At 42.7% G+C, this 19,635-nt stretch overlaps 1 protein-coding gene across 1 annotated transcript in view; it reads right to left on the bottom strand.

Annotated features, from left to right (window-relative positions):
- The window catches only part of LOC126235303 (uncharacterized), a 485,532-nt gene that overhangs the window by 86,039 nt on the left and 379,858 nt on the right, over window positions 1-19,635 (bottom strand). Inside the window, exon 7 of the mRNA XM_049944027.1 lies at window positions 6,970-7,230. Within this exon, the coding sequence (XP_049799984.1) occupies window positions 6,970-7,230 (261 nt within the window). The remainder of the gene's footprint in view (window positions 1-6,969; window positions 7,231-19,635) is intronic.

Genomic DNA, 19,635 nt, shown 5'->3' with positions numbered 1-19,635 from the left:
ATAAGGGGGTAAAGTAGTAGATGAAAAATGTTTTTAAATAATCATTATTAAAGAAATAAAGGTACATCTACCAAAATTGGTACTTGGCTCCTCGGGTATAAATAAAAAAATATGTTTCAGAATTTTTGGAAATTAAAACCTCGTGGGGGAGGGGAGATAGGGGATGACAAATTTTGTGAAAATATTGCATTTTAAAACAGAATAGCATTTTGGTCAGAAGTGCATGCTTCTATGGCCTTAATTCACGTGAAAAGAGTAGGATGTTGCAATTTATGAACTAAATGAAAGAAAGCTATTTAACAATCACCGGGACAAATCGGCTTTGCCGAAATTACAGAAAAAGTAGCAGATCTTTAACACATTAATTTTTCAGTAGGTGTAATATATGTTTATTAAATTGCTTTTGTTAAAATTATTATGCAAACTAATTGTTACTGGAGATAAAATAGATCCGATTCTGTGTACAGGAATATCCGTTTGAGATGAACAGGTACCTGTTTCTAGATTGTTGATTTGTACATGAACAATATGTGTAACAATACTTAAATTCAAGTAAAAAAATGTGCAAATCTTGAAGGAGGAACTGCTTTCTTAAATTTTAATACTATGTTCGTAGCTTAGTTTGCGTACAGCAGTACGTTGTTTGCACAGTGTGTAGATTACAATGAGCAATCGCCGCAACAACATATAAACTCAATGAAGGAAAAACCAAAAAAGAATCTGTGCATACCATACAGTCCACGCCAGCGAAGCAGCGAACACAAAGCTGGTATTAGAGAAAGAGAAGAGGAAGTAGATGAAAAATACATAGGAGATACGATGTTGATACTCTGAATGTAGCAGGGGTAAAATAAAAGGAGCTTAACGTTATTTATAATGTATATAGAAACCATACTGCAGTTATAAGAGTCAAAAGACAGGAAAGAGAAGCAATGGTTGAGAAAGCAGTGAAACACGGCTGCAGCCTATCCCCGATGTTATTCAATCTGTACACTGAGGAAGCAATAAAGGAAGCGAAACAGAAATTGGGAAAGGGAGTATATGTTCAGGGGGAAGAATTAAAAACTTTGCAGTTTACCGATGACATTGTAATTCTGTTAGAGACGACAAAGGACTTGGAAGAGCAGTTGAACGGAGTGGATAGCGTCTTCAAAAGAGGTGGTAAGTGAACAATAACGAAGGTAAAATAGGGATAATGGAATGCTGTCGAATTAAACAAGGTAAGGATAGTTGATTATTGAGATGTTTGAGCAGCTGAATAACTGAAAATTACGGAAGTAGAGGTGATATAAAATGCAGACGGCAGTAGTAAGAAAAGCATTTCTGAAAAACAGGAATTTGGTAATACACAACGCAAAAGTTAACGTTAGGAAGGCTGTTACAAAGGTACTTCCCTGGCGTGTAGCCTTTTACGGAAGTGAAACGTGGACGATAGGCAGTTCAGACAAGAAGAGAATACAATATGAAATGCGTTGCTGTAGAAGAATGATGACGATCAGATGGGTAACTGTAGAAACTAAGGAAGAGATACCTAATAAAATTTGTGAGAAAAGAAATTGACGGTACAACTTGACTACAGAAAGCGATCGGTTTACAGGTAACAAATGGTTCAAATGGCTCTGAGCACTATGGGACTCAACATCTGTGGTCATAAGTCCCCTAGAACTTAGAACTACTTAAACCTAACTAACCTAAGGACATCACACACATCCATGCCCGAGGCAGGATTCGAATGCGACCGTAGCAGTCGCACGGTTCCTGACTGAGCGCCTAGAATTACAGGTAACAGGTAACATCCTGAGGAATCAACGAATAGTCAATTCGGTAATGGAGGGAATGTGGGTGCAAAATTTTAAGAGGGATACCAAGGCGTGACTACAGTAAGCAGGCTGAAACTGATGTAGGTGGCAGTAGTTTTGCAGAAAGGAAGAGGTTTCCACATGACAGAGAAGGGTGGAGAGCTACATCAAACCAGTCTTCGGAAATAAGACCAAAACAGCAGGGCATGTTTTTAATCGGTTTGTTTCGTGAAGGCTGTAGTACTTGGCGGCTGTCTCGCTTAATTCTTTATAGTGGCTGCAGCAGCAACGAGGATAAAAGTCTCTGTTTCAGGATAGTGACTGGGACCAGTAGCAAGGGAGGTGACGCAGTGGCAAAGTACGGCATTCGTCTTCGGGAGGACCACAATTCAAATCCTCGTTCGGCCATACAGATTGAGGCTTTAGGCGATTTCCATAAATCCAATAAAGTGAATAGCGGGAAGGTTCTTTTCACAGGGCCGATTTCCTTCTTTCCCAATCCGTGTACCTGATTCGTCTCTAATGGCATAGTCGTCGACGGCACGTTAAACCCTAATCCTACTTTCTTTCTGGAAACAGGCTTCTGTTTATTATTACTGTATGCTAGAGACTGCTTATACGGGAGAACTTACTTTAGAGACTAGACGCCGGTTCTCGAAACGTCTCAAATGTGTTTCTTCAATAGCATTTTTTTTCCTTTTCTTTCTAAAACCTACTCAATCTTTCCAGGCTTTCGTTCTCCTCCTTCTGCAACAGACATCTACAGAGCCTGTAAACATGTAATTGTTAATTTTCAAACGTAAAACAGTTTAGCTAGCAGAAACAGCCTAGCTGTGAATGGCTAACCGCGAAACGGTCGATTTGTGACGTATAAGGCCGTTGCCAGAAAGCGCTGAGTGTTATGACCCTTGCTCGGCAGAACAGTTAGCTGTTAACCCAGCTGTGTAGTTCCAGTTTTATCAAGGCGCAATCATTTCTGTGGTATAATGTACAGACTGTCGATATTAAGTAAAAAACACAATCTTAGAACGACCGAAGATGGAATGAGATTCGTTTCTAAAACGAAGAACAACCGCCTTAAGTCACAATCATGATTGTATTTCAATCCACGGTGCATTTAGAACCCCTGGGGCTCTTCTTTATGTGCATTGAAAGTCTACATCATTTTTTTCAGATTTAATTTAATTCTGGTCTTGGTAAGATAACAATTGTACATTACAAAGCGGACACATTGTGATTATAAGTTTACAAAACTAATATAAATCGAAAAATAACTTACTGTTTCCAGCGGTGGTTGTCTCCCAAAGAAATATGCCTGAGAGCACGTCCTAACGGCCCATAAAACCAGTGCCACTAAAGATATCCACTTCACTGTCCTAAACTACTTACTGTTTCCAGCGGTGGTTGTCTCCCAAAGAAATATGCCTGAGAGCACGTCCTAACGGCCCATAAAACCAGTGCCACTAAAGATATCCACTTCACTGTCCTAAACTACTTACTGTTTCCAGCGGTGGTTGTCTCCCAAAGAAATATGCCTGAGAGCACGTCCTAACGGCCCATAAAACCAGTGCCACTAAAGATATCCACTTCACTGTCCTAAACTACTTACTGTTTCCAGCGGTGGTTGTCTCCCAAAGAAATATGCCTGAGAGCACGTCCTAACGGCCCATAAAACCAGTGCCACTAAAGATATCCACTTCACTGTCCTAAACTTCAGGAATGGAATTGGAAAAGAAAGGCGGTATTACTGGTCATTAAATGCCACGCACACCTTTCCCTTCCAGTGCTCCGGTGTGTTACACAAGGTGTGATGAAGACCACACGTAATAAGGCAGGGCGCCCATCAGGCAAAGAAACCCCGCACCCAGGCAGCCAGGCTGTAGTAGAAGAAGAGCGGAGACGGGCGATTAAGCGACATACGCAGGCCTCGGCGTGACTGATGCGAGTGCTTAGGGAGCTCCACGCATGACGTGTAAATTAATGCTGCCCGGGTCAAACTCAGATACACGCTCTTCACCTGCAGAGTAAAGTGTGTGTGTTTGTTGCGAAGGAGGCTGCGTTATCGCACAGAGGAAAAACATGAGACTGCCATCAATGGAACAAAATAATTCGCTTAGATGTGCCGATAGATAAGGATTCCACAGACAGGCCGTAATCATTATGATAACATTCAGTAGACTACGTTATCGGTGCGCTTACTTTCGTGTTCAGCTGTTTAGACATCAAGTGATCTCGGGAGCGAACGTACAGGATCCGACAGATCCGAATGATGAAGTCACGAGTTCAGAGCACAACTCCTTCCTCTAACAATCTTAACGGTAAGAAAATTACCGCTAGAGAAGATTCCAGAAGAGGAGAGACAAATACACCATTCTGCGTGAAGGTAGTATTTCTCTACTGTTTCGTTAAGTACAAGATATTAAAACAACGCAAGTCAAGAAATATATTTGACCACTTTTTGCTAGATAATAGCTTAATCTCACACTGCATCCGTAACTGATCTCAGATTTTTAAATCATGTATAGTTCTGCAACAATGAGACTTCGTTGTAAGATAGTAAGCTAGCAAAATCATATATAATTGGAATGAAGAGTATGAAAGTTTCAGTATGATCAATGATTTTAATTAAGAATAATCATGAAAATTCATCGGGCATCGCCTGTTACAAGCTGTAAAGCGCAAAGCTAATCAAAATAAATCAAACAATATGTGTTATCTGTTTTCTTTGTAACAGCCTTACATTTCATTTATCGCTTCTCCGTGGAGCATATAATACAGCTTTTTCTCCGTTGGAATTCCTGCTGCGCCTTTCGGAGAAATGACTAACTGTAGTCTCCAGGCATATTCGTATTGCAGGGACACTGATACCGTCTTCCGATCAATGTCATGACTTGACGAATGCGTTCGCCTTATTCCCGGCTGACATACCCAACTTTTCGCGGAAAAAGTCAAGATGACTGTTCTGAAAGTGAATCGTGAAGCTCATGTAACAGACTAAACTGTACTTTTTCGGCATGTTGGCAATAATGAAAATAAAAAATGGGTCCTTTTTGCTGTCAGATATCTTAGTAACAACTTGCTTGAATGATAAGCAAACGTCCGTTTCCATCGATGTTATTTTTGATTCGAAGTTGGAACCGAACATCATTATTCGAATGTCAGGTGCAGCAAATACATCTTATTTCTATATCGCTTCTCATAGATGGCGGGAAACTTTTCGCACAGATTCTTGAAACATTCTCCATTTCCAAAAACTGTTTCATTAGGCTTAACTTAATAAGTACATGGAGCTGATGGTAAGAGAATTTTTTCTTTGGATTGAAGAGGTTCTTGCGTAAAACATTCTGACGCCTAAGCTTCAAAATTTTTCTGCAGGCCAATGTGTTGTGGACCAATGTTAATCCCGTGCTCTACGGTACCAATCGCTTACAAAACAGGAGCCTTCAGTAAAGCCACTTTCCTCTTCAAGGAACATACATGAGATCTTCAAATCACCACATACAGTATACAGGGCGTCCAAAAGGTACTTTACATTTCAGTGTCATATAACTCAACTTGTAATGAACTTAGAGAAAAAAAAGCAAAGTTTGTCTGATGCACCAACTCACTTACTTCATGTAAGGTAATGAATAAACGTTTTCTTTTTCTAGGTGACAAGAGGAACATACCTCAAAAAATTTTCTTTGATGGTGGATGGTGGCAGCAGTGCCAAATATGAATCTAGGAATGGAATCTGCATAGGAAAAAGCAGAATGTTGTTGTGGTTTATTGAATCGAAGTCCGACACTCAAGTTGAGTGAAATTTCAGTAGGCGATACGTGAAACCACCACCCTACCAACCATCCATAAGAAAATGGGACAGGAACTTCATGGAAACAGGGAACGTAGATTTGAAGCACCAAGCAGGCAGGCCAAGCAGATGTGACGAAGATACGGAGCAAATCCGACAGGCTTTCCAGTGTTCGCCTCAGAAATCTGTTGGTAAGGAACCAAAGAACTGCAGATGCCTCGTACGACTGTGCACCGGGCACTCCGAAAGCGTATGTTTCAGTACAGACTGCAGTTGTTACAGGAAATCAAACCAGGTGGCAGCTTTATCGACGTAGCTGATCTGAACCAAGAATAACGGCAGCTATTGAGACAATTGGCACTGACGTTTTAGAACGGGTGTTGACTGAGTTAGAATATCGGCTAGATAGTGTACGTGCCATAAGGGGAGCGCATCTAGAATTTCATTAAGGGACCAGAAAAAACTTTTTGAGGTGCATTACTTTTTCCCCACTAAGTTAATTAAAAATCGAGTTACATGACACTGAAGTCGGGGGCTGCGTTTCAACCATGAGTGAAATTGTTTATTTAATTTATCATTTACAACTGTGTAAATTTTTTCGTAAGTTTTCTTCACATTTGAGTTTTTTTTTTTTAAAAGTGAAAGAGCCTTTAAACTACCTCCAGAATAGTCTATGAAATCTCTTTCTCTCTTATTCATTTTAAATTCGTGCACCAAACTGACAATATCTAAGAAATAAACAAAATGTCCTCATTTGTAACGTTATGTCCACCTGCTGCAATTTACGTCATATCTTTGCCCGGGAAAGCTGGAGGACGTCCTCACTGCAATACCAGACGCACCTAAAATCCCCAAGTTTTGGGTTAAAAAAAGTTTCTACGTCTACGGGATGAGTAAAAGAAATTAGGCCCGGAAAATATTTCATGTCCTTTAAGAGAGGCAATACAGCTTACGTCATCTGTGCAGAGAGCGGATGGTGTAAGTTGAGTTGTCTATCTTAAAGGGTACGAAATATTTCCCAAGACTGTTTTACTTTGGTAACCCTGAACATACAAACTCCGAGAGACATTGTACAGAGAATGTTAAAGGTTACTTTATACTATAGCGAATATCTTACTAGTTCCATCCCCACATGGAGTGAGGTAGCAGAAACATTGTCCGGTCTGTCGGCAATACTAATTCCTTAAGCTTTCTCAATAGGGATTAGCTTTTCGTGGCTAGGTTTCACAGAAAGACGTCGTCGTCGCCTATGGCTGGTTAAAATATCTAATTATAAAATCGCCTATTAAAATTTTCCGTATATAGGTAGCTTCCATCTGATTCCGAAATAACCAATAAATAAACCTAGTATACATTTAATTCGGCCGAGTGACGCCGTACCTGTAGAAGGCGCCATGGACGGCGCGCGCGAGGTCTGCGCGAGCGGGTCGGCATCCTTGTTGTTGGCGTGGTCGTGCACCAGGTTGATGTCCTCGTAGTCGTGGTCGTGGTCGCCGGCCACGGAGGGCGGCGCGTGCGCGTGGGCGGCGCTGACGGGCCCCGCGGAGGACACGGGGGCGGTGGGCGGCTCGCTGCTCACGTCGCTGAGGTTCTCGTCGGAGCCGGCGCCCGAGCTGCTGCTCTGGTGCACCTCCACGCGCACTGCAACACCACCAGCCGGCGGCCACGCCTCACCAACACTGCTCTCTAAACGAGAGACTTCGCCAGCACACGCACGCACCCATTTTGAGAGGGACCAGCGACCATTTCGTTCAGGCTTACAAGGAAAGGGATATGAAATTTTTAAGTAAGTTAAGGTGAAAGTGCAGAATTGGAATGTAATAAAGACCAAGAAACAAATGACTGTACTCAAGGATGCATTACATGCCTAATTAATGAGCTGATAAACTGAAAGACAGTTTTCACCCTTACAGGTAATTCTGCATAGTAATTCTGGAGCGACCAATGTATTCCCAAGATAAAGGACTACCAGAGAGGAAGGTCCGCAAATTTTCTCGTTTTCTATAAACCAAATGAGTAAAATGATCTGATGATAGCTGATCTGTTGAAAAGGTAGACTTTAGCCGTTTCGTTTAAACTAGCTTCATAGCAACGCTTCCACGTAGGGAGACACTGTTTTCCGCGGTAGTGTTGATTTGGCGCATCCTCAAAATGACCAGCGTAAAGCAACAGGCGTCACTCTCTCTTCTCCGTCCGATCAGGCAAAGGAGAGACAGCTCCACCTCCCGTGGGAAGTACAGAATTACTAACTTTTCTTTCGAGTAGCAACACTAGTACGTCGCCTCCGAGATAATAAAAAGGGGAGATGCGGCTTCTTGGCACGGTCGGTCGATTACTGTACATCTGCCGCCAGTTTAGGCGAAGCACTTTCTGGTCTTCATTACTTTGTTGTGAGACGTGTCCAGTCAATTCGTGATTAAAATCCGATCAGCTGGCAGTCCACTAATCTTCAACGCAATTGTGGTAACCAACGAGTTCGCGACCTCGTTTCCTCATCTAAATCTCTCTCATGCCTCACTGCTTGTGTCTTCTCTTAATTGGTTCTCTCTAAACACTAAGAGCAACTTTCCTCAAAGGCTGAGTGTACTCTCACTGCCTTTTCTTTGGGTAATTCATGTATTAATTTTCTGTGGATAGCTTGCCTGCGATAATAATACTTGAAATATTGTATTCTTCGTTGTTCCCACATTGTGAAGGTTGTTTCGCATTTTCCATTGTCCTTAACAGCAATATACAAAACTTAATTGAGTTGCCACTTCTCAGTATCTTCTGTAGCATTTCGTCATGTCTCTACATAATTTAATTGCGCCTGAACTGAAAACCTGTTTTCTTTTGCAAGATGCAGTGCTGACTGTAAAGAAGAAGGCAGTTCTGCAAGTAAGGTCTGATCAATCTGTGAAATTGCAGGAAGAAGTAACCGAGCTGCAGGTACATTTCTGATGAACCGCACCCCACTCTTTTCTAATTACTCTAGTCACGAAGAGTCATGACGATATAATTCTCTCCAAGGTTTCAGAGGTGTGGACGTTCTTTACCATATATCACTGCATGGCCCTACATACTCAATAAGCTGTCATCTCTTAACTTAGAAATAAGTATATTCAAGGGAATGTTGATACAGCATAAAGCACCACTACGATATTTATCATAGTGGGTGCGTTCACTGCATAATAAGTATTAAATGACTAAACTTTTGTTCCATTAAGTAATGATGACCATCATGAACAACAGTATAAAGTGTGACTCCCACGGGCCCGAATACATTATTATGTTCGTTCTGGAATGGAAGAAAAAGCCTTCGCCTGCCATCTTGGCGAATTTCTTGCCGCGGCTGAAACACACGCTGTCAGTCAAGAACATTACTGACGGGAGGAAGCGTCTTCCCATCGCATCTCAGACATGATCATTGAGTGACAAATCAGGGCAGTGCGTAGGTCACGCGAGGATTCGTACATTACTCATAACATTCGTAGTGTGAATTGCAATCCACTTGAAATACGCTGTTAACTATCCTGATCATGAAGAGTATAACAACAAGATTTACCATTCTTGCCACATACTGGCAAGCATTCAGCCCCCTTCAATAAATACCAAAGGAATCCTGCCATCATGTCAAACTGCTCCCCACACCATGATCCCAGGAGTTCTAGAGTTGTGGTTCCCTAGAATCGCTGACCCCTGTGACGTTTCACCAGCTCGTCTACAGACACGCTGGCGTCGATATGATTGCCACAAACAGAAGCGAGAGTAATCACCGAAAATTACAGAATGTTACTCAGTGTCCCAGCTCGAGGGCTCTACAGCATCCTAGTTTCTATTGTCAGTGGTACGGTGTTACGGGTAAACGACCAATGGAAACCCAAGATCTCGACCCAGCTTCCAGCAATCTGTTCCCTACGTTCCATGGTGTCACTCTGCAGGTAATCTCAACTCGGATTTCAGCTGCGTCGTCTGTCTATTCGTCAGAGCCAGTCTACCAGTTCTACCTAATTTTTGTGGTGTAGTGCTATTAGAACGACCGATGTCTAGAGTTCTTGCACCTCCGTTCACCTGAGACCATCTCGACACCACTCGCTCTGCAGTCGTCGCGCTGCAGCGAACAGTCTGTGCGATCTGTCGGTGTGATGCTCCCATGTCCGTGATCTAGTGATTCGAGCTTTCTCAAAGTTCTAAAAATGGCAGTTAGTTCCACGTGCACATCCTCTCGGCATACCGTATTGCCATCTGCATCTGAAAAGTTCCAGTAGCGTTACGCTTACCCACCCCACCATTGTAATCTGCAGGAATTACTTCTTCCAGTATTGAAAATAAGCTCACATAAGGTTGATACTTTAATCAATATGTCCCACATCCTTGCAAAAACGCGTATATTAAATGGTTCAAATGGCTCTGAGCACTAAGCGACTTAACTTCTGAGGTCATCAGTCGCCTAGAACTTAGAACTAATTAAACCTAACTAACCTAAGGACCGAGCGGTTCTAGGCGCTGCAGTGTGGAACCGCGCGACCGCTACGGTCGCAGGTTCGAATCCTGCCTCGAGCATGGGTGTGTGTGATGTCCTTAGGTTAGTTAGGTTCAAGTAGTTCTAAGTTCTAGGGGACTGATGACCTTAGAAGTTAAGTCCCATAGTGCTCAGAGCCATTTGAACCATTTAACCTAAGGACATCACACACATCCATGCCCGAGGAAGGATTCGAACCTGCGACCGTAGCGGTCGCTCGGTTCCAGACTGCAGCGCCTAGAACCGCACGGCCCGCGTATATCAGACCGGTAGCTTTCGGTTAAAGTGTTCATGGTGTAAAACTATCCATTTACGTCACTGTGTATAGACTGACCCCTATGAATTCAAATTTGCGATGACGTTTTGAAATGGGTATCAGTAATAAATGTTTAAGATCACACAGAGATAGAGCCACTTGAGGAAAAGAACTCTCTTGTTGTACCGAAAAGGTAAGTGTTTTGTCTAGATTCTACAGCAATGAGTCACCGAACAAAATGGAAATGTAAAAGCTAGTATAATGCATCTACTATGTGATAAGTTCCAGTATCAGCACGACAATTCAAACGAGACAGAGTAATCTGTTTATGCAGGAATTGACATTTGGTAACTGATGTGGAGTTGCTAGATGTAATAAGGTCGTACGCAATCATGAGAGAGTAGAAGTACTGCGCTACGTGGCCACATTGTAGAGTCTCCTGGAACTCTAGTGAGGGTGGTTACATCTCTGCTTCGTTTTATGTGACTATAAGCGTTAAGACACGAGGGAATAATTTCCGCGACACTATGGAGGGAACTGTAGGGGGTGAAAACTGTAGGAGAACACTGAGAGTGGAAGATATCGAATAAACAGTTGAGGATGTTGTGTATAAATGCTGCTCTGAGATGAGGAGGTTGACACAGAAGAGGAACTGGCGGCAGGCTTCATCGAAGCAGTCAGAAGACCGATGGGATTTCGCAGTGTGAGGCGAATCGACGCTGACAAATGGTGTCGTGGTACTGTAGAGAGTGCCTAGAGGACCACATGGAGTAAGGAAATCCTTGATCTTAATATCACCAAACGAGGTCACAGCACTTACAAATTATGTGGGCCACCCCTTGGGCAGTAGATGTGATTCTGTACGACCCATAATGTTGTGTCTGGCGACGTCGCCTTCGCCTGGATGCTGTCAGACTTTCCCGACACGCTCGCTTCAGCGTGCAAGCTGTAGCTCGGGAGCTCTGTGGCGTCACTGAATGGTGTTTCCGGGCATGGGTTTTACCCTCAGTTTTTTCCGCAAGACGCCCTCTACAGTTCCTCTACATTTGTCGGCACCGATTTGTTGCACCTGGTACAGAATCGAAACCGATTTTAGATTAACTGAACACAAAGAAAATGTGTCATACAGCTCTGTAGTGAAATTGATATCATTACTGAGACTACCGAGCGAGGTGATGCAATAGTTACACGCTGGACTCGTATTCGAGAAGACTATGGTTCAAATCCCAGCCAAACAGAATTTGGTTGTCCACATTTCCCAAATACAGATTTAGTTAAGTTTGTACGACCGTCAGTGAGCGACTCCTACTCGCACTTGGCCAGTTTTTTATTTATTTATTTTTTATAATTATTTCCAAGATCAAGGAAGCAATCCCTGAGGACAGGGAGGCAGCCTGCCCCTGACGCTCGTGCTTGTACAACCAGTGTTCAACACCTACGCAGACACTCAGCCTCTGCCCGAAGAAACAGAGAATTCCATCTGTGCCGAGAACAGGGCCGTCACTGGGACGTTAAATGCGAATCTTCCTTTTTTTCGGATAAATTAAAAAACAACTGAAAAGTCTATATGGGTTTTCTACTTCTACCCACATTCGACTCTCTGCGAATTATCCGGATTAATATCCAGGAATAAACTAAAGCAGCAATTACAGATTTTGAAACATCAGTGTTGTCTACTGAATCGGGGTCTTCGTTGAAATGCAGAGGTAATTAATATTATTTCAGTTGATCAAAACAATAGAGCGTTGAGTGAAGGAGCCTTATAAGGATTTAATAACTCCGCATCAGTCGACCAAAGCGGCAGTTGCAACTGCTTAAGACTTTTTGGTTACAAAACATAACGCCGTGAGTGTCCCCTACACAATTAAGTCAGAGATGAGACTGCCACGGACGGAAATCTCGTTTCAGAGTGAAGTTTCTGTTTTATTAAATGATTGCTCCAGTTGCATAAAAATGTGTATTAGGACTACAATTTTGATTCCGCCGTTTCTTTTAGAATTTCAAGGCTTTATTGTGTGTGTGCTGGCCACTACTTTCTCCCATGTTTCGGGCAGCATACGAAAGCCGCGGCCGAAGAACTAGGCGTCTTTTGAGGAGATCCGTGAATCGATCCAATTTTGCTCTTGCTTATACGACAGGAGGCGCTGGTCAGCCAGGTCGTGTGCCATTGATCGAAATACATGGTAGTCAGAGGGAGTAATGTCTGGAGAATACAGTGGGTGAGATAAGAGTTCTCATTTCAACGTCTCCAAGTATGTTTTGACAGGTTTTGCGACATGAGGTCGAGTACTGCCGTACTGCAAAATCACCTTTTCATGTCTTTCGCTGTATTGTGGCGTTTGGTTTTCTGTTCTCGGATGAATAGAATCAATTGTATTCGATAACGATCTCCTGTTATTGTTTCTGTCCGTTTCAGTAGCTTCAAAAACTTCTCTCTACAACCACCATGCCGGTCTTCGAAATCAAAATCATAGGTCTTACCCAGCATTTTATGAGACTCAGAAGCAGATTTACTCACGTTAAGGCAGAAAATTAAAACTTCCCGCAAATGACGAGAATTGGACTCGTAAGTTGACATATTAAATAGAGAACACTCTTATGATACAATCACATATCGACTAATATTTTGACCGCGTTATGTACACGATGCCTAAGCTTATTGTATGGCACTGCACCACCACTTTCCCCTACTGTCATCTACTGCTAAACGTCGGAAGCAAAGTTGTAGACCTAATATATTCACACGACCAGAGTCGGCTATTTACAAATATTTGATCACAACAAAAGTCTTGGTGTAAATCGGACAGCTCAGAACACACATTGACTCACAAAACAATTACTGTTGTGATCGAACACTCGATAATGGCTTTCTCAAGGACCAGTTTTCAGGTGCTTTCCACGCGCCTACAGGCGTATGTTGAAATGGTGCAGTATTCATATCTTAAAACGTGCTATACATAAACAGACTAGCTGAAGAACGCGTAAAAGGGTTTATACGCAATCCATAAGCAGAGGACGTACGCGGCAGCTACCACATAGAGCTTAAGATACCATCAGATAGAGGGAAGTGGAGGCCACAGTATTGTGTGGCACTAAATGTAAGGAATAACTAGAAGTATTGTACGGGAAACTGGTTTTGCAAGAGGTTTTTCCATATCTGAAAGTCTTACCTCTTTACCGATTCAATGTAAATAAGTATGAGGGGCAGTTGGAAAATAAGTTTCCCCTGTCGGCTGTGGGCAGAGTTGTGTGATATGGGCGAAAGACGACACGGCAGGTGAACGCGCATGTGCAAGACACCGATACATCATTGGGTAGAGGTCGACCGCGATCATGTAGATGGCGCTGTCGCAGTGCCTGCGCTAAGTGGAGGCCAGCCGCTCGGTCGTTTCCCGGAGCTATGGAGAGAAGGTGCGTTTTGGAGTGCCGGCCGGAGTGGCCGAGCGTGTCTAGGCGCTACAGTCTGGAACCGTGCGACCACTACGGACGCAGGTTCGAATCCTGCCTCGGGCATGGATGTGTGTGATGTCCTTAGGTTAGTTAGGTTTAAACAGTTCTAAGTTCTAAGGGACTGATGACCTCAGAAGTTAAGTCCCATAGTGCTCAGAGCCATTTGAACCATTTTTAGTTTTGGAGTCGTGATCGAAGGCGGAAGTGAGAGCTGTTATGCACTATGAATGGGCACGTGGAGTATCAGGCACAGAAATTCATAACCGCCTTGTTGAGGCGTATGGGTCAGGTGTGATGTCGAGGCAAATGGTGCGGAGATGGTGACAGCAATTGATTGTTGAACGTCAGCGAGTGCAGGACATACCGAGACATGGACGGACGCGCACTGCCACTACAGATGCAAATGTCAGGCAGGTGGATGACATGATTAAAGCGGACCGGCGTATCAACATCGACGGAGTAGCGCAGACCTTGGACATGAGTGAGCTCACAAGATCATCCACGACAGTCTTCGATACAGGAAGGTGTCAGCACAATGGGTGCCCCGCCAACTGACCGCGACACACATGGAAAAACGCATGGAGTTCAGCCTGGAACAGCTTTTGCGTTACCATGAATCTGGCAATGACCTTCTGTTTCGTATTGTGACGGGGGATGAAATGTGGGTCCACCATCACACGCCCGAATCGAAGGAGATCCGTCATCACCTGTCCGAAAGAAGTTCAAAAGCTACTCACCGTTTTCTGGGACGCCAAAGGAGTTTTGCTGCTGGACTTTCTGGAGGATGCAACCATCTATGCTGTGCGGTACTGTGCCACTCTGTCGAAATTGAAAGAGGTGATTCGGAAAAAGCGGCCTGGCCTTCTCAGATCTGGCGTTCTGCTGTTGGATGACAATTCGAGACCACACACGGCGACGGCAACGATAAACCATATTGCAACTCTTAGTTCGGAGCTCCTACACCATCCGCCTTACAGTCCGGATCTCGCACCAAGTGACTTCCATCTGTTTCCTGCTTTGAAGAAGATTCTCGGCGGAAGGCGCTTTGACGGCAGTGCTGACGTCAAACAAGCCGTTCAACGATTCTTCCGTATGCAACGCCCTAATTCTTTTCTGGAAGGCTTTTTGAAGCTTATAAAGCGGTATGACAAATGTCTCAATGTACTTGGAAATTATGTAGAAAAATAAAGATATGTCTTATCTTTTATGTCTCATTCTCTTTTTTTTCCTTTCACACACAACTCTGACCACAGTCGACAGGGGAAACTTATTTTCCAACTCCCCCACGTAGAATTTGACAGCTAAAAAGTTAAAGGAAACTTATATCCAGATTTAAAATTAGTAAATAATGCCACGTGGCTCAAGTACTCATAAGACGACCGTCCGGTTAGAATGATGCGTGAAAACTTAGCTTATTGCTCCTTCCCAAATTTTTTAAATTGCAAAATGGTATGTGTATATGTAAACTCAAGTTTTATTGAATAAGATACTCCGTATGAAAACACTGTAACAATAGAATTGGTTCTGAGCCCTGTGGTCATCAGTCCCCTAGAACTCAGAACTACCTAAACCTAACTAACCTAACGACATCACACACATCCATGCCCGAGGCAGGATTCGAACCTGCGACCGTAGCAGTCGCGCGGTTCCGGACTGCGCGCCTAGAACCGCTAGACCACCGCGGCCGGCTAACAATAGAATTGTGCGTAATGTAAACTCCTTAGTATATTGTACTATACATAAAACTAAGCTTAGTCGCTCATTTTATTTTAGCACAAACATTTTAATTTAGCTCTGTACTGTTGTAGCTATTCCGTGCTGCATGGTCAATGTTGCAATGTTGCCTAAAGGAAAAATAAATAAATTTATGAAAGATGTGAAAGATGCAATCGTCGTTCACTGTGAGGCTGTCAAACGTGCTAACACTACTAAGAGAACAAAATAACGTAGACCACTGCGCTGTTGCCGACCTGTTGTATGCTTTCTTGAGAGGCTACTGCTGTCGGTATAGTAATTGCTACAAAATCGCGGGGCTGCTATTTCACTTGCATTTCACCTGTAACCAAGGGTAATGCAAGTTGCATAATCATAGGCGGCGCTAGCGTTTGAGTGAGTGTTACGGTCTGTACTCTAAGAAAACTCGTCAGCTCACGGTACAAAACGAAATGGATATGAAAGTAAATGAGAGAAAGAGTATATTTCAAGGAAACTTCCAAGATGCCACTCGTTATTGCGAACTCCTCTGCAACGAGTTAGAGGAGCCGTGAGAATCCTCTCAGTGTGCCCCAAACTCTTGGCGTTTACCGAACAATAAAAGAGAACAGCTGACGCAGGTGATGCTTCAGTGCTGATTATCAAGATAAACAACAAGCGCTGTCCTGCCGCAACATATCTCAACGAATGACATCCTGATAAGCATTAATTTGGAACGTTTTTGGGCGCATCGGCCTGTACGGTTTCCCCTTCAGAAACACATCATGTCAATTTCATGACAGACCGACAGGTAAGGAGAGACTAATAAATGCTCTTGTTGCCACGACGGCAGAACACGCATTCCTTCTGGTGCGGTGTAGAACACAACAGACGCAGTAAGACTATCGCGGTGAATGTATGTCATTCGAAGATGTGGTGACTGTGCTTCGCTATCTTTTCCTGCAGGCTGTTTTCTCGACGGAATTTACGACGTGACGAAATTTATGAGAGTCAGTGCACAATTATCGAGTACAGAGGAACTCGTCGCGGCGCTGGGAAATTGCCACACAGCTTTATCTAAGTGGTATCTGCTGTAGCACTTATCTGGGCAAATGAAGACATCGGAACTCTTTGATACAGAAAACGTAAGTCGATATCTCCCTCGGAAACTGTGCCGAATGTATGTGAGCTAATATATTTTCACGACGCGAGCCTGGCATACGTTCAAATTCGTAAGCTAACTGTGCATCAAAGACGATGCTAGACTTGACGTAGAGTGAATGCCCTTTTGAGAAAAAGGCGGCGTGAAAACTAAAATTGGTTGTGCGACTCATCCTCCACAATTGTCTTCCAGCACTTTTACGGATGTATCATGTACGTAACAATTCACCTAGTAAACGGATGTAAGACACGATCCAATGACATTTAAGTTCGTAGATTTTTCCATCGAGATACAAGGTTTTACTCTAGCTGAGCAGGACACTGAAATTAATCAGTAATACAGTTTCTCCAAATACCTATTGCTCTGTTTCAACACTGGTGATGTTCCTCAACCCCACAACTGAAGAATCTAATGAAACAACCAAAATTAAAAAGCATCTCAATTATAGAAGAAGCTTCCTTATAGACTGGTTGAGAGCGAACAGAAAAGGAGGAAGTCCAAGGGGATGAAGGAGAATGGCACACCCAGTTGTGTCGTCCTTTTTGCTGCGGTTAGCTATTCCTTCCATTTTTCTGTGTCAACATGAAGGCATCTATTTCCGTTACCAGAATTAGACGATGTTGTTAGCAAACTAACTGGCGACGAGAAAGCAAAGATGTATGCATGACCACCCAGTCAATATTCATAGTTCCTGATTAAAGAGTGAAGTCGAAACCTGTAGAGGAATGGAAGAACTATTTAGAAAACCTCCTAGATATGGATGAAACCGTCAACGGTGTACTGGAACAGAAGAAGAAGAGGAAGAAGAAGAATAACTGTAAAGAGAAAACACAGAGACGTTACCGACAGAGAATGAATTATCGAGCACAGAAGAGGTAGGAGAAGTCATAAAAATGCTGGAGACAGGAAAGGTACCAGGCTAGTATGCTCAAACGGCCTCGACACTTTCTGGGATCATATGGCGGTCGGCGTGTCGTTGGAATTTACAGTTTTCCCGCAAGCTGTACCACACACCAATGGTTCCCTAAACATTACTGGAATGTGGGATTGTTAGAGTCAAAATCACATGGGTTTGCGTAAGCTGTGAACAGTGAATATTTAGTGTATGGTTTGCTGGATTTATTTTGTTTGACGACTATCCTCTAACGCAAGTCCTCTTTTAACGAAGGTAAGCAATACATAAAGCTTATAGTGTTGAAAATATTGTTGTAGTATTTGTATTCCTATGACTGTTGTACATTTTGCTGATAGTGTTGAACATTTACGCTAAAATTACGTTGATACATTATCGTTCGAAATACACTCGTTTTCTTTGGGGGTGCCTTACAGCTGGGCGCCGCTCTGTAAGAATGACAAAGGAAAAACTAGCGGCATAACTTAACACGAATTTCCGGTTGATAATGATCTAAGAAATACATAATTACGAGTGAGTTCTCACGAAAACTTCACCCCAAATATGCTGATAAATGCATCAGTAGTTTGCAGTTAACATTTTACAGAAGCAGATTATAAATGTGGTCCCAAAAGAAAGAGTCTGAGAAGAGGTATCATTCACAGAAATTTCCATATTATCCTCTCCATATAACCCCAGCAGCAGCAATATTTAGGCAACAAATTGAGAAGCAGCCTCCCAATAATCCGGTGCGTCGTAAACGTAAAAGAAGTGCAAGCCCTACGCAAAAAAAACCTCACAAATGGACAGAGTTTTAAATCCTGGTTTATTATCGGTACCTTCATCTACCAGCAGAGTCACGGCCAAAACAGCAGTTGCAGTTTGGAAAAATTTGCATACAAAATCACCACAACGTCACAGAAGAGGAAAACAATGAGAAAGTATAGTTGGCTGCTCATATTGTGAACGTGCCAGTCGCTACGAACCAAATGCAAGGTAATTCTTTGTATGTGTATTTCTTATTGTCTTACGTTCCTACAGGTATTAAAATAACCTTTTAATAATAGTTAAGAACCAATAAATTCTAATTTTGAAAACTGTCTACAAGGAGCTTTCTCTTTCTTCAGTTTCTCAGCTTAATATTGTTAACCTTTGATGATTGGCCTATCGTAACGAAGTAATGAAAGTACTAAAGAAAATATGCTGTCCAACCTGTAAACATCTGATTTCTACAATTAGCATAAATCTCCATTAATGGATTTTATATATTCCAGTGACATCATAGGAAACAGTATGTGAATTTCGTAAATGCAATGTCGGATTTTATAGCGAGCACTTTCACGTACGTGTAAACGTATGATGTAAGAAAATAGCTGGAAATGTACATTGTGCCAGAACTAGAATAAACAGCATGTTTTTTTTGTAACATTGGGGAAAATTATCCAGTACTTACTTCTGAGTGCTCTTGTTTGTAAATATTTCATAGAGATTTTGCTGACGCGGATAGCTTGCTTTGCTACAGAAACTTACGAAAAACCGAAATTTTTGAACTACAAACCGCGTAATCGAATGGTGCTGCGTGTTTAACACCACATACTTTCCATTCAGCATCATCTCGTAAAAGTCGTCTGTCAGCGCTTTGCGGCGACCAGCTGAACTTCTTAACAAGATCCGGTAAGGAGTGCCAAGGCTGGTAGACACATAATACTTGCAGAGATGCTCAAACCGGGAAGAGATTTAAACACTCAATCGTATACCCGACACTTAAGAAGAAAGAAACCCAAAGAGACGCAGCCATTACAGGGGAATTGCTTTACCACGCACATTTTGTTTAAGATCCTGAGCGTGAAGTGGCCAACACCATACGTCGAGGTGGTACTTGGATTCTGGCAAGTAAGATTTAGAATAGGAAAATCAACCGTAGACCAACTGCATACAATAAGGCAAGTGTCGTCAAAGAGGTGGGAATTTCACAGAAACGGTCACTATCTTTCTGCGGACTTCCAAAAAGCATATGATACTGTAAACAGGCAAGCAATTGGCAGGTACTGAAAAGAGTGCAAATTTCTAGAAAACTGATAAAACTAACACAA

This window comes from Schistocerca nitens, chromosome 2 (assembly GCF_023898315.1).
Source record: "Schistocerca nitens isolate TAMUIC-IGC-003100 chromosome 2, iqSchNite1.1, whole genome shotgun sequence".
NCBI lineage: Eukaryota > Metazoa > Arthropoda > Insecta > Orthoptera > Acrididae > Schistocerca > Schistocerca nitens.
This window is presented reverse-complemented; position numbering and strand designations above follow the sequence as displayed.